Source organism: Pectinophora gossypiella, chromosome 5 (assembly GCF_024362695.1).
Source record: "Pectinophora gossypiella chromosome 5, ilPecGoss1.1, whole genome shotgun sequence".
NCBI lineage: Eukaryota > Metazoa > Arthropoda > Insecta > Lepidoptera > Gelechiidae > Pectinophora > Pectinophora gossypiella.
Genome location: NC_065408.1, coordinates 2,692,681 through 2,704,986, shown reverse-complemented (window position 1 = coordinate 2,704,986; position 12,306 = coordinate 2,692,681). Strand labels below are relative to the sequence as shown.

The 12,306-nt window shown below is 36.7% G+C and overlaps 1 protein-coding gene and 1 pseudogene across 1 annotated transcript; both read left to right on the top strand.

The window, feature by feature from the left end:
- Positions 1-26: 26 nt before the first annotated feature.
- Positions 27-5,505, top strand: LOC126366600 (proton-coupled folate transporter-like). The gene is made up of 7 exons (XM_050009767.1): positions 27-991; positions 1,190-1,346; positions 1,910-2,011; positions 2,476-2,613; positions 3,652-3,735; positions 4,115-4,271; positions 5,070-5,505. Exons 1-7 carry the CDS (start codon positions 137-139, stop codon positions 5,143-5,145), a joined length of 1,569 nt encoding a protein of 522 aa, XP_049865724.1. The 5' UTR covers positions 27-136; the 3' UTR covers positions 5,146-5,505.
- A 1,969-nt stretch (positions 5,506-7,474) lies between these two features.
- On the top strand, positions 7,475-8,720 carry LOC126366649 (proton-coupled folate transporter-like; annotated as a pseudogene).
- Positions 8,721-12,306: the final 3,586 nt, after the last annotated feature.

Sequence of the window (12,306 nt, the reverse complement as noted above, 5' to 3'; positions counted from 1 at the left end):
AATCAGACAAACCAAGCAAGTATGAAGCACCATACTCATCATTCTTAATAAACACGACGTTAGTGAAACAGATATGTACAAATAAAGCGCAGTAATTAGTGTAACAATATAAGAACGTAATAAAGAAGAAACATAAATGGCGCCAAAGAATACGGAAATGGAACTTGGAAATGAAGAAAACGAGAGAGAAGTAGACAAAGAAAACATTAACGAAACATCTCCACTAAAGCCAATACCAGAAGAAGCAGAAGCCAAACAAAATGAACCAAAACAAAAACTCACATTTCGAGAAAAATTGACACATATTAAAAACAACATAACTGTAGAACCAATAATGGCTTGTTACGTGATGCCCAGTGTCTTAGCGTCCTTAGCCACACAGAATCTAAATCTAGAAAAAGCTTGTAGAGTGAATTTGAACTACAGTAGTGTTGTTTGTGATGCTTTGAATCTCAGACAGACAGAAAATTATACTAGAGAGGAGGAGGAAGTCCAAAAACTAATCGCCAGTGTTCAAGCTTGGAAGAACATAGTACAAACTTCGATCCCAGTGTTTCTTATCCTCTTCGTCGGCGCCTGGAGCGACAAAACTGGCCGACGAAAAGCCTGCATCCTCATGCCAATTGTTGGAGAATTTCTAACATGCCTTGGCTTCATCGTAAACACTTATTTCTTTTACGAGTTACCAGTTGAAGTAGCAGCGTTGACCGAAGCGATATTTCCAGCCATAACAGGGGGCTGGTTTACCAATTTCATAGGAGTTTTTAGTTACATAGGTGATATAACTACTAAAGAAGACAGAACGTATAGAGTGGGGTTAGTGAATCTTTTCATGTCATTAGGGTGGCCCATAGGGAGTGCCCTTAGCGGGGTCATGTTGACGTGGATAGGTTATTATGGCGTATTCTCCCTGTCAGCAACGTTATATTTGTTTAGTTTAATATACGGTTTCAAATATTTGGATGATCCGAAAAGGAAGATAATTAAAAATGTAAGTATTATTTTAAACTAATAAAAATTGATAATTTTATTGTATTCAGACGGTATCTCGTAATTCGATTAATAATGATGACCGTTCTTCTTCTCATGATAAAATGTCAAGAATTGTAATTAGTTACAAGAATCTTTTTTTCCAAACTAAATAAAAATGTTCTCATAAACAAAACCAACTTTAATATACTTATTTCAGAAAAGGAGTGGTGTCATTGGATTCCTGACTGAGTTCTTCGATGTATCTCTGGTGATGGAGACGTTCCGGGTTGCCTTCAGAGATGGTCCAGGAAACAGAAGGCTCAGAGTGGCTCTGCTTCTCATTGTTGTGTGTGTCGTCTTTGGACCGAGCCATGGTATGTTCTTCAAATTATTTATCATGGTCATAGTTGTCAAGAGAGACAAAACTGGAATTGCGATTCGGGTTATGGTAATGGTAATTTGACAATAACTAACGGTTCATTTCCCAGTGAAGTCCAGAATGTCCATCTTCATCCAAATTTTCGTCTCTATGTATATCCTTTGGTGAATCATAAATACAATTATATTTATGATGATGATCAAAAAACACATAGCAAATCATCTGTATCCCCGAGGAGTTGCGCAAACAATTTGTCGCTGACAACCAAATCCTGAATAGGTTGCCGCTGGTCGCGCAATCCTGGTGTCCCAGTGAGATAGGGTCCCAGCGCAAGTGGTTGATTTTGTTAAGGCACTGACCGTACATATCTCGTAGAATTCTCTCTACAATAATATGTACGGTCTACAATTTGGGCTTATTCAAAGCGAGAGTGAAGAGGCACTATTTGAATTTACGTGCCCCACCTTTAGACCTGCTACTTACGATCAGGGGGGATCGTAGTCAGATGCGCTCAAATCTGTAATAAATTACATATAACTCTAAATTTTTTGATTACAGGTGAATTTACTATCTTGTACCTATTCACTAGGTACAGATTTAACTGGGACGAAGTGCAATTCAGCATCTGGAGTACATATTGTATCGTTACTAACTTGATCGGTGAGTGCAGTATTTCCTCTTTGATTGGGTTATTCAACAGTTTCACAACAAGCGATACTACGTACACTATTGCACTCTCTCTTAGGCGTGTACTAAAATTATATTGTCCAAATGAGTGATGTACTTATCTCGTTAAAACAACTAAAACAAGAGTTACTTTTTGTTGTAGATTTGTCTCGTTTCGTTATTTATATTGATCACGTTCTTTAAGTGAGTTTCATTGGTATTGTATTTTCTAAAGTCAAGATGTATTGAACTTTATTTAGTCCGACCGCTCGCGATGTATATATCTCGCGCTGTGGCCTATCACGCGTGTTCGGGGCTCTCTATTTGTCTCTGTCTATCGTTGGCATTATTTGAATTGGTTATTTGACTTTCTTTCTACCCGCGTATCCGTCGCCGCCTAAGGCGCGGTACACCACTTGCGGTCAAACTATAGATAATTAAATTATTCCTTATTCCAGGTACATTATTCTCCATCAGCCTGTTTAGCAGGTATCTTAAATTAGACGACACTATACTTGGAATAATCTCAAACACCAGCAAGATTGTTGCAGCTTTCGCTTACGCCTTTGCTAGAAACAATTTGGAGATATACCTTGGTAAGTCCTTCTGTAATTGTAAAAAAATAACTCTTAATGGTAACCCTGGCACCAGCTTTGATTTTATCGTTCTGTGCGTACTATAATTCTTTATTTTATGGTCTGACCGTTTCTGCTTACAACGAAACAACTCAAACTCGTACCCACCAAAGTGTTAATGCAAGTTACAACTAAACTACAACTTTGACTTTCATTCATAAACAGTAGAATACGAAAGCAGTGTGTTGGATGCCCATAAGTTAACAAGTTAGCGAACTTGCTGCCCTGCTGTTTACGACTTGAGCTAACTTACCATGTATTACAGCAGAGAGCAGGGAACATCACGCTCTCGCCATTGCTAGAGGTGCCTTTAACAAACATTTATGTTACATACATAAACTCACACCCGTAATCACTAATGGAGTGCGCAGAGCCACGAGTAATCAGAAAACTACTTGAAAACTAAAATGGTAAAAAAAGACCTTATGGTTTTTATTCGCTCCCAAAACAGAATAGAATCTGCAGAAAAACACAAATTTAGTTGCAGATTAGAGCTAAAATAACTTAATGGGCGCCCGCGAGAGTGCGCAAACAAAACTCTTTTATTTATAAACTTCTAGTTAAATTAATTATCACGCCATAATGTTTTTGGCAGTTTGATGCCGACATGAACAAACATCTTTAAAAAGCATGTAATTTTATGCCTGTTCAATTCCGAAGTGGTTGAGTGTATTATATTATTGCCCTCTTAAGAAGACAGACAAACAATAACAGCTGCTTGACATCGCCCATACGCACTGATTGTAATGTCGGTCACCTCTAGTATCACCTGAACGTTATTTAGTTCCATGCTCTGTGTAGAGTAATCCTGCTGATGTATGAGTTTGCATCTACAGCGTAGAATCCGAAGCCACTCTGCTGATGAGATTATAAGTAACATCATAAATTGCTAATATTACCTAAAGTTTTAAATTACGTAAACAAGTCTCGGAACACACTGATGTTATTGCCGACTTACACAATATATATTTTCTAATATTAATACTTATTGCTTTACAGCACCACTTTTGGAAATCCTGAATGGAACATCTTTCATTGCAATGCGATCTATCGCCACAAAACTTGTCAGTGGAGAAGAATTCGGTAAGTTTAAAATAATCCTTATTTTTTTATAATATGTATTTCTTAAAATCTATACATTTTATACAAGTTGTTCGTACCGTTCCGATTCATACCGTACCGAATACTAAAGAAGATTATTCAGCCCATGATTCTGAGAGCACTCATGAAAATATATAAGTGTTTTTTTAATTATTTTCAGTTCCACACTTTTGTGATGAAAAATTTTACTTGATATTAACCCAGAATCATGAGATGAATGATGGTACGGTGTCACTAACAATGTTAAATTCATCTAAATACAATTGACACTAAAATCGGATTGCCGAATTTGCATGCCAGTTTTCATTTAGTATTTAGTCCACATTTATGAATATAAAACCTTCACTTTACCTTTCTTTAGGTAAAGTAAACTCCCTGTTCGGGTTGGCAGAGGCCACAATGCCGCTGGTGTACGGGCCTCTATACTCCAGAACCTACATGGCGACCCTGGACATCTTGCCTGGAGCTGTGTTCTTGCTTGGAGCTGTGCTCACACTACCTTCCATTGCCATCTTTGGGTAAGTTACGTACACCTTCTTACACATGCGTAGCAACGGTAGCATCGCTATAGGCTATCTTAAGATCCCCGTTACTATCGACATTAATTTTCAAGTTGACAGCGAGTCTCACAACGGCTTATCTCTTGATAATAAGTCCCCACTAATAGATACCGGGTGAGAGCCTTCAGCGCTCCCTATTTTTTGTTCGGCCAAGTAGTTAATGGCATCTGCAGCATATACAATAAGTCACGTCAAAAGAAAAAAAAGCCACTAATAGACACAATCGGTTAGAAATTCATGTAAATGGAAAGTGGAAACTTAATTTTCTTAGCACAAGCTCAGCACGATGCTAAAGACGAGTGGATACTCTTGACAGGCACAAATTTCGTTTTTGTTGAGACCACCAAAACCGACTACTCGTCAGCTATGAACATAAGCCTTGTTATTCCATCATGATCGTACACTTTAGCCCAAAGCGTACAGCAGTCTTTTCACTTTATAAGTAGGTATAAAAACATATAAATAATTTTACTAAGGGGCACGATATATTTTTCAACAAACGAAATCAAGTACTTCAATAATAATAATAGAGCGCTCGCACAATTTATAAACTCTATATTTAAATAAACAAATATAAAGTTTAATTTAAAATAAGTAATTACCAAAACAAATGTGCCTATTAAAATCAGATTTTATTCCCTAAAATAACACCATAATTCCTGTATCAAATTATGACAATTACCTTGAGGCTTAATAACAGACTTTAATGAAGTAATAAAGAAATAAGATTATACTTATAACAATTAATGATTACAGATGGTTGTACTTCGAACATAAAAAGGACGAAAAGCGAGAACAAGCCGTAAAGAAATTGGATACTGAAAAACAATAGGATATAGAAGAAGAAGAAATATAATAATGACGTCATGTTATTACCAACATCATCCAATAGTCCACTTCTTCGTCGGCCTTTGGAATCAGACTTGCCATCGTGTCCTAGTGAAATTATACGCCAGTCTGTCATGATATAGACATGGTGTATGGCTTTTCGAATTAATCTTTAACAGGAGAGACTTTGTAAGAAACTGACTATACCAATTCAAGGTCTTCAAAAGCAAGTTTACATACTTTAACAAGTTACCTTTTGGTTTGTGTAAATTGTTATTCTTCTATTAGAAATAATTTATTGTACAGTTCACTGTAGATATAAAGCTATTTTTAATATCCTAATATTATAAAATAATGAGCAAAAGAGTGGTATCATTGGATTTCTGACTGAGTTCTTCGATGTATCTCTGGTGATAGAGACGTTCCGGGTTTCCTTCAGAGATGGTCCACGGAACAGGTAGTTCCGAGTGGCTCTGCTTCTCATCGTTATATGTGTAGTCTTTGGACCGAGGCATGGTAAGTGCAATGTTATATATCAAGAAGAGAAAAGAGACCGAAAAATTCTGAACTAAAACTCGTTACTACTACCCATGTCAGGGGCCTTTGGCGGCTCAATAGTAACCCTGACACCAGGGTTGATGAGGTACTCCACCTCACAACCCACACGATAGAAGAAGAAGACTACCCACTTGCATTTAGGTTATAGTAACGGTGATTCAAAGTCCTGAAAACCTGGCAAGACAAGGACTTTCGGATTTGTATGCCAGTCGAGTCCAAAGTTTTTAGGTATCTCATGTGAGTCATAAGTACTTACATACTTGCTAATACATACATAATTGCCGTGTTTGGCAACGACGATTGTTACTGCAGGTGAACTTTAATGGTTAACTCTAAAATGACTATTTTAGATAACAAAAACATGAATAGCCTACACACGTCCCACTACTGGGTACCATCTTCCGGGAATACTATTATTCCAGGTACCAAGACTATATTTTTACCTGGATTGAATCTAACGATTCTGTTGCAACATTTTGTTGATAAAAATAACACAAGAATGTGATTTTTCAAAATCTGCTTACGAGGTTTTCACATGAGACGATACGACGCCTAAGTTTTGGCACAAGTTGAAACCGCATACCAGTCTATTGACAAAAATTAAAATTCAGTAACACGATTTTGAACAAAACATCACGCACTTTTAAAATCATTTTAAACGCGTAAGTTTCTGAGTTATTTTCCTTCGCCATAAATCACGGATTGACAAGCTATGAAACTATACTTATGAATGTGTAAATATAGATAAAAATATTGTCTATAGACTAGACTTCCGTTACGTATGTTTTGAATAGGCGTATCATGTTTCGCTTATTTCCCGTATATGATATACTTAGATATATCATCAGTAAGATATATTATATCAGTTTCGGAAATGTTCGGTGTTGTATAGAACCGACTACCAATCTGACCTTCCAAAGTAAAAAGGGAAAACTAGGGGCCTTAAACCACTGAATTTTCAGTTTGAATTCATGTTTAGGTCATAGATAATTGATATGACGTGGTTTCCACATCACTCACAGCACAAATACACTTACTCCTTGCGTGAATATCACGCACGTAGCAGAAGTGTATAGTATGTACACTAGTATACACTAGTAGTGTATATATACTATACATTTCTGCGTGCCCCTTTCAGGGATACAAGATTGATGATATGATATGTTTGATATCAAAAATAATACTTACGGAAGTTTACATATTCGACCACCTAGCTTTAAGTAATTAATGTAAACCTACAAGATGTTAGAGCTGGGCCGCGATCAAACACATTACCTAGAGTAGCAACTGCTGATTACGCAAAAATATATCATAGGTGCCATCGCAGAATACAAGGTGCAGGACATGACGGAAACTGTGTTGGAACTCTACATGCAAGACTTTGAGACTCGCTTAACTGTAATAGAGGAGCGCAGCCAGTCGCGAGACCTCGAGATTCGTTTTGCCGCATTGAAGGAGCGCATCGAGAAGGCAAAGGTGGATAAGGTTTCGATCGTAACGAACAAAATATTTTCTGTTACGACGTTGTTAATTAGATATGTTTTTAAATACATTATTACACGTAAAAATATGATATACACGTAAATATATTAAATACGTTATTCGATTACAGCAAACTTGAACTATTCTTTTATCTGAAATAAGAGACATAGACATCAGAGTAAACACTTAATTAAACATATTACAATATAAAACCTAATCAAAACACAAACACACACAATCAGATAAATCAAGCAAGTTTGGAGCACCATATTTATCATTCTTAACACAAACAGCTTTAGAGAAACAGATAGGTATGAATAAAGCGTAGTAGTTAGTGTAATAATATAAAAACATATGAAAATTAAAAAATAGCACCAAAGAATACGGAAATGGAACTTGAAAATGAACACAAAGAAAGAGAAGTTGACAACGAAAACATTAATGAAGCATCTCCACTTAGGCTAATATCAGAAGAAGAAAAATATACCAAAACAAAAACTCACATTTCGAGAAAAACTGTTACATATTAAAAACAACATAACTGTAGAACCAATAATGGCTTGTTACGTGATGCCCAGTGTCTTAGCGTCCTTAGCTACACAGAATCCAAATCTAGAAAAAGTTTGCCGTGTGAATTTAAACTACAGTAGTGATGATTGTGATGCTTTAAACCTCAAACAGACAAAGAATTACACTAAAGAGGAGAAGGAAGTCCAAAAATTTATCGCCAGTGTCCAAGCTTGGAAGAACATAGGACAAACTTCGATCCAAGTGTTTCTTATCCTCTTCGTCGGCGCCTGGAGCGACAAAACTGGCCGACGAAAAGCCTGCATCCTCATGCCCATTGTTGGAGAAATTCTAACATGCCTTGGCTTCATCGTAAACACTTATTTCTTTTACGAGTTACCAGTTGAAGTAGCAGCGTTGACCGAAGCGATATTTCCAGCCATAACGGGGGGCTGGTTTACGAATTTCATAGGAGTTTTTAGTTACATAGGTGATATAACTACTAAAGAAGACAGAATGTATAGAGTGGGGTTAGTGAATCTTTTCATGTCATTAGGGTGGCCCATAGGGAGTGTCCTTAGCGGGGTCATGTTGACGTGGATAGGTTATTATGGCGTATTCTCCCTGTCAGCAACGTTGTATTTGTTTAGTTTAATATACGGTTTCAAATATTTGGATGATCCGAAAAGGAAGATAATTAAAAATGTAAGTATTTTTTTATAAAAATTTACAATTTTATGGTATTTAGGCGGTGTTTCGTAATGACTTGTTGAGGTTTGATTAATATGATATTTTATATGATAACCGTTCTTCTTCTCACGATAAAATGTCATGAATTATAATTGTTTAAAAGAATCCTTCTTTCAAATTAAATAAAAATGTTCTCATAAACAAATCCAACTTTAATATACTTATTTATATTTGTTTGGATTAATATACGGCTTCAAATATTTGGCTGATCCGAAAAGGAAGATTATTCAAAATGTAAGTTCTCTTTTAAACTACAACCGATTGTCAATTGTCATGTAACTGTCCTCTTCTCATGATACACATTTTAGCAAAGGGGTGGATCGGATTATCATTGGATTCTTGACTAAGTTCTTTGATGTATCTTTGGTGACGGAGACATTCCGGGTAGCCTTCAGAGATGGGCCAGGGAACAGAAGGCTCAGAGTCGCCTTGCTTCTCATCGTTGTGTGTGTCGTCTTTGGACCAAGCCAAGGTAATATACTTATCTTGACAATGATTGTCAAGAATAGAAAAGATATCAAAAATATCAGGACTGAAATTCGTTTCTACCGAATAATGGTTCGGGTTGAGGTAATGGTGATTCGGGCTCCTGAAAACCTGGCATGTCAAGACCTCGCGGCCCCAGTAGATTTCAGAGTTTTTACGTATTTTTGTATGTCCCCCCCCCCCCCTTAGAAATCGTAAATACAAAATAGTGGTCTACACAAATATAGTCATCCTTACCGTGTTCGCTAACGACGACTTTTACTGAATTATGTACTAGAGCTTTGATGGTGAACTGTAACATGGCTATGCATTCCAAGGTACCAAAATATCAGGTGCACTTAAAAAATATTTTAAGCGCGTAAGTTTCTGCGCAATTTTTCCTACGTCTTAAATCACAGGCTTATAAGCTAAGAAAATATACCTATCAACTATAAGTAGTAACATACATCAATGCCTATGAATGTATCATACAAATATTAGATGAACACAAATATTTACTATAGACTTCCATTAAGTACGTGTGTTATGTTTTGAGAAGGCATATCCTGTTTCGCTTATTTTCCGTATATTATATTAAGAAATATCATCATTTCCCTAGGGATAAAAACGCTAGCGTTATACCGTCTTTCTCAGAGTCCGTTTGCCTAATCTGATGATTTGACAGGTACAGTATTTTATAGAAGCGACTACTCGTACCAATCTGACCTTCTAAAAATAGGAAAATTAACCAGCTTTTCTTGTCACTTATAAAAATTAAAATAATACGGACTTCCGTATTTAATTACACAATTTTACAACCCTTAATCTTTCGAGATACTATCATCATCATCAGCCGTACGACGCCCGCTGCTGGGCATACGCCTTCACCAAGGATCTCCACGACGATCGGTCCTGCGCTGCTCGCATCCAGCGGCTTCCCGAGATACTATAGACGCAATATATTCACATTCTTGAATAAATACTTGAGATTTTTTATATCCAAGTCTTTGACCTCCTCAAGCAACAATGGTAGGTCCAGTTAATACTAAAGTAGAACCTAACCCATCGACGGAAGTTTCCGTGTATGCCGTACTTAGATAATTAAAGCAAAGTCTCATGGCTGATGTTATCAAAAGCCTTTTGAAAGTCATTATACACAGCATCAACTTCTATAAAGTGATAAAAGTATGAGGAGTCTTAAAATTATCTAGAGGTATTAATAGGAATAGAAAATCATAAAAACAGTCAATAAAGTGGCTCCTGTATTTAATAATATCTTATATTGTCCTTTATTTCTTTGGAATAAACAGTAATATCGATAAGATTGTATATTATAATCTGTACACAAATAAATTTAATTCCAGATGATAACGGAGATTTACAAGCTTTAAGCAAATATTGTTCATAGTACAATTCGCTATTATTAAATCGGAACCTTTTCCTTATTTTTGTTGTAGAAATATTTATAGTACCACGCCTGTATCCCCTAAGGGGCAGGCAAAGTTGTCATGGCCCAAATCCTAGAAACCACGTGATTACCTAGGATCCAAACATGAATTTATTCAAACTCATTTAATCGAATTTAGTGGTATAAAGGCCGAACCGGTATTCAATCCTACTGTGCTTTTACCGGAGCAGGCGGGTTAAAATGGCCACATCGAAGCAATTCATCTACGAAAGCAATATTGTAATTTGACATTTGCGCATATAAAAGTAAGTGCGCAATTCAAACAAATGACAAATAGCAATATTGCTTTCTTAGATGAATTGCTTCGATGTGGCCATTTTAACCCCCCAGGCCTATCATTAAAACATTGAGAAAACTTTACTCCTGTCTAAACTTCCAACCTCCGAACTGCATTGACTGCTGAGACACATAAACTAGAGATACATAAACTGCCTATATACGTCCCACTGCTGGGCACAGGCCTCCCCTCAATCAACCGGAGGGGGTATGGAGCATACTCCACCACGCTGCTCCACTGCGGGTTGGTGGAGGTGTTTTTACGGCTAATAGCCGGGACCAACGGCTTAACGTGCCCTCCAAAGCACAGAATCATCTTACTTTTTAGGACAATCAGGTGATTCAAGCCTGAAAAGTGATTTCGACAATGTCCCCATCGGGAATCGAACCCGGACCTCCAGATCGTGAGCCTAACGCTCTAACCACTAGACCACGGAGGCTGTCAAGAGACTGTGATAATCATTTATAATCCAAAGATGCATTCGAAAACAATTTCGAAAATTCCGGGTTAGGCCCGTGCTGGATTCGAACCTGCGACCTTTCAAGGCAACAGCTCGTGAGTTTATGTATAACGTTATTTATAAATAAAAATACTTACATTAAACAGAAATTCGTTTTATTTCCTAGCTAGGTACTCTATTTATAAGTCAAATTCAATTCAAAAATATTTTTATTCAGTAGGTAACATAGATACACTTTGAATCGTCAATTTTTGCATAACGAACGTCTCATCCGCCTAAAACTACTGCAGCTTCTCACAACCTGTATAGCCGGGGAAAAAAAGCTGCAAGAAAAACCTCGGCACAGGGCCGTAGACGTTCTTTTAAAAAATAAACATAAAATATTTTCATACAATTGAGTAATTTAGCTGCCTAATATCAGTTCTCAGATAGTCTCATGCATTCATATCTTCTAAATAATCAATAACTTTATAATAATAATAAAGTATCAGCACGGTTTTCTTTTTATAAGCATATAGGTGTTTTCCAAAAAAACCTGTTTTAAAAGCATGTAAGGTAAATTTAAACCTACGTTACAATTCAAACTAGCGTTTGCAATGAAAAGATTGGAGGCCTCTCCAGTGAAGAAGTGTCGCGACGTTAATTCAGCTCTAGGGGTATGCTGATGAATGCTTCCCTCATTAACAGACTCTGATCTAGACATGAGTGGACCCGTCTTGCAACTTGCAACACAACTTTAGTTTCAGTTATTCATTACATGTTACACTTGAGATAATCACATACGTGTACATCGCTGTCGTCCCTTTCTCTTTTTCGTTTTCTTAAAGTTTCACCATTTCAACTAATAAAAATATAAGTTTAAAACTAAAACCCGACTACGAAAAATCCCCTCCCGACCCATGGTACAGTCATGAGCTATTGCTCATATTTCATGTACCCACTTTAGAACCCTGTCGCACTATCATATTTGACATTTAGTGAGACTTACGGTTTAATTTGTCAAAAAATTTAATGTGACATGGTACCAAAGTGTATACATACTCGTATTAATGCTCGTGACCGTACAACTGTGATGTCCAACTGGTTGTACTACGGAGAAGTAAATTACCCATTAGTTATTAACTCTTTTTTTATATATTTATGATAGTCGTATGCCTTGCTAAGCAAACTACACACTTACATACATACATAGCGGTCA

Excerpts from the sequence above, each read along its gene's own strand:
- LOC126366600 (XM_050009767.1), top strand. The coding sequence starts at position 137 with ATGGCGCCAAAGAATACGGAAATGGAACTTGGAAATGAAGAAAACGAG. Across the intron at positions 1,347-1,909 it reads CGTCTTTGGACCGAGCCATG|GTGAATTTACTATCTTGTAC; the intron begins GTATGTTCTTCA and ends TTTTGATTACAG. Across the intron at positions 3,736-4,114 it reads TGTCAGTGGAGAAGAATTCG|GTAAAGTAAACTCCCTGTTC; the intron begins GTAAGTTTAAAA and ends ACCTTTCTTTAG.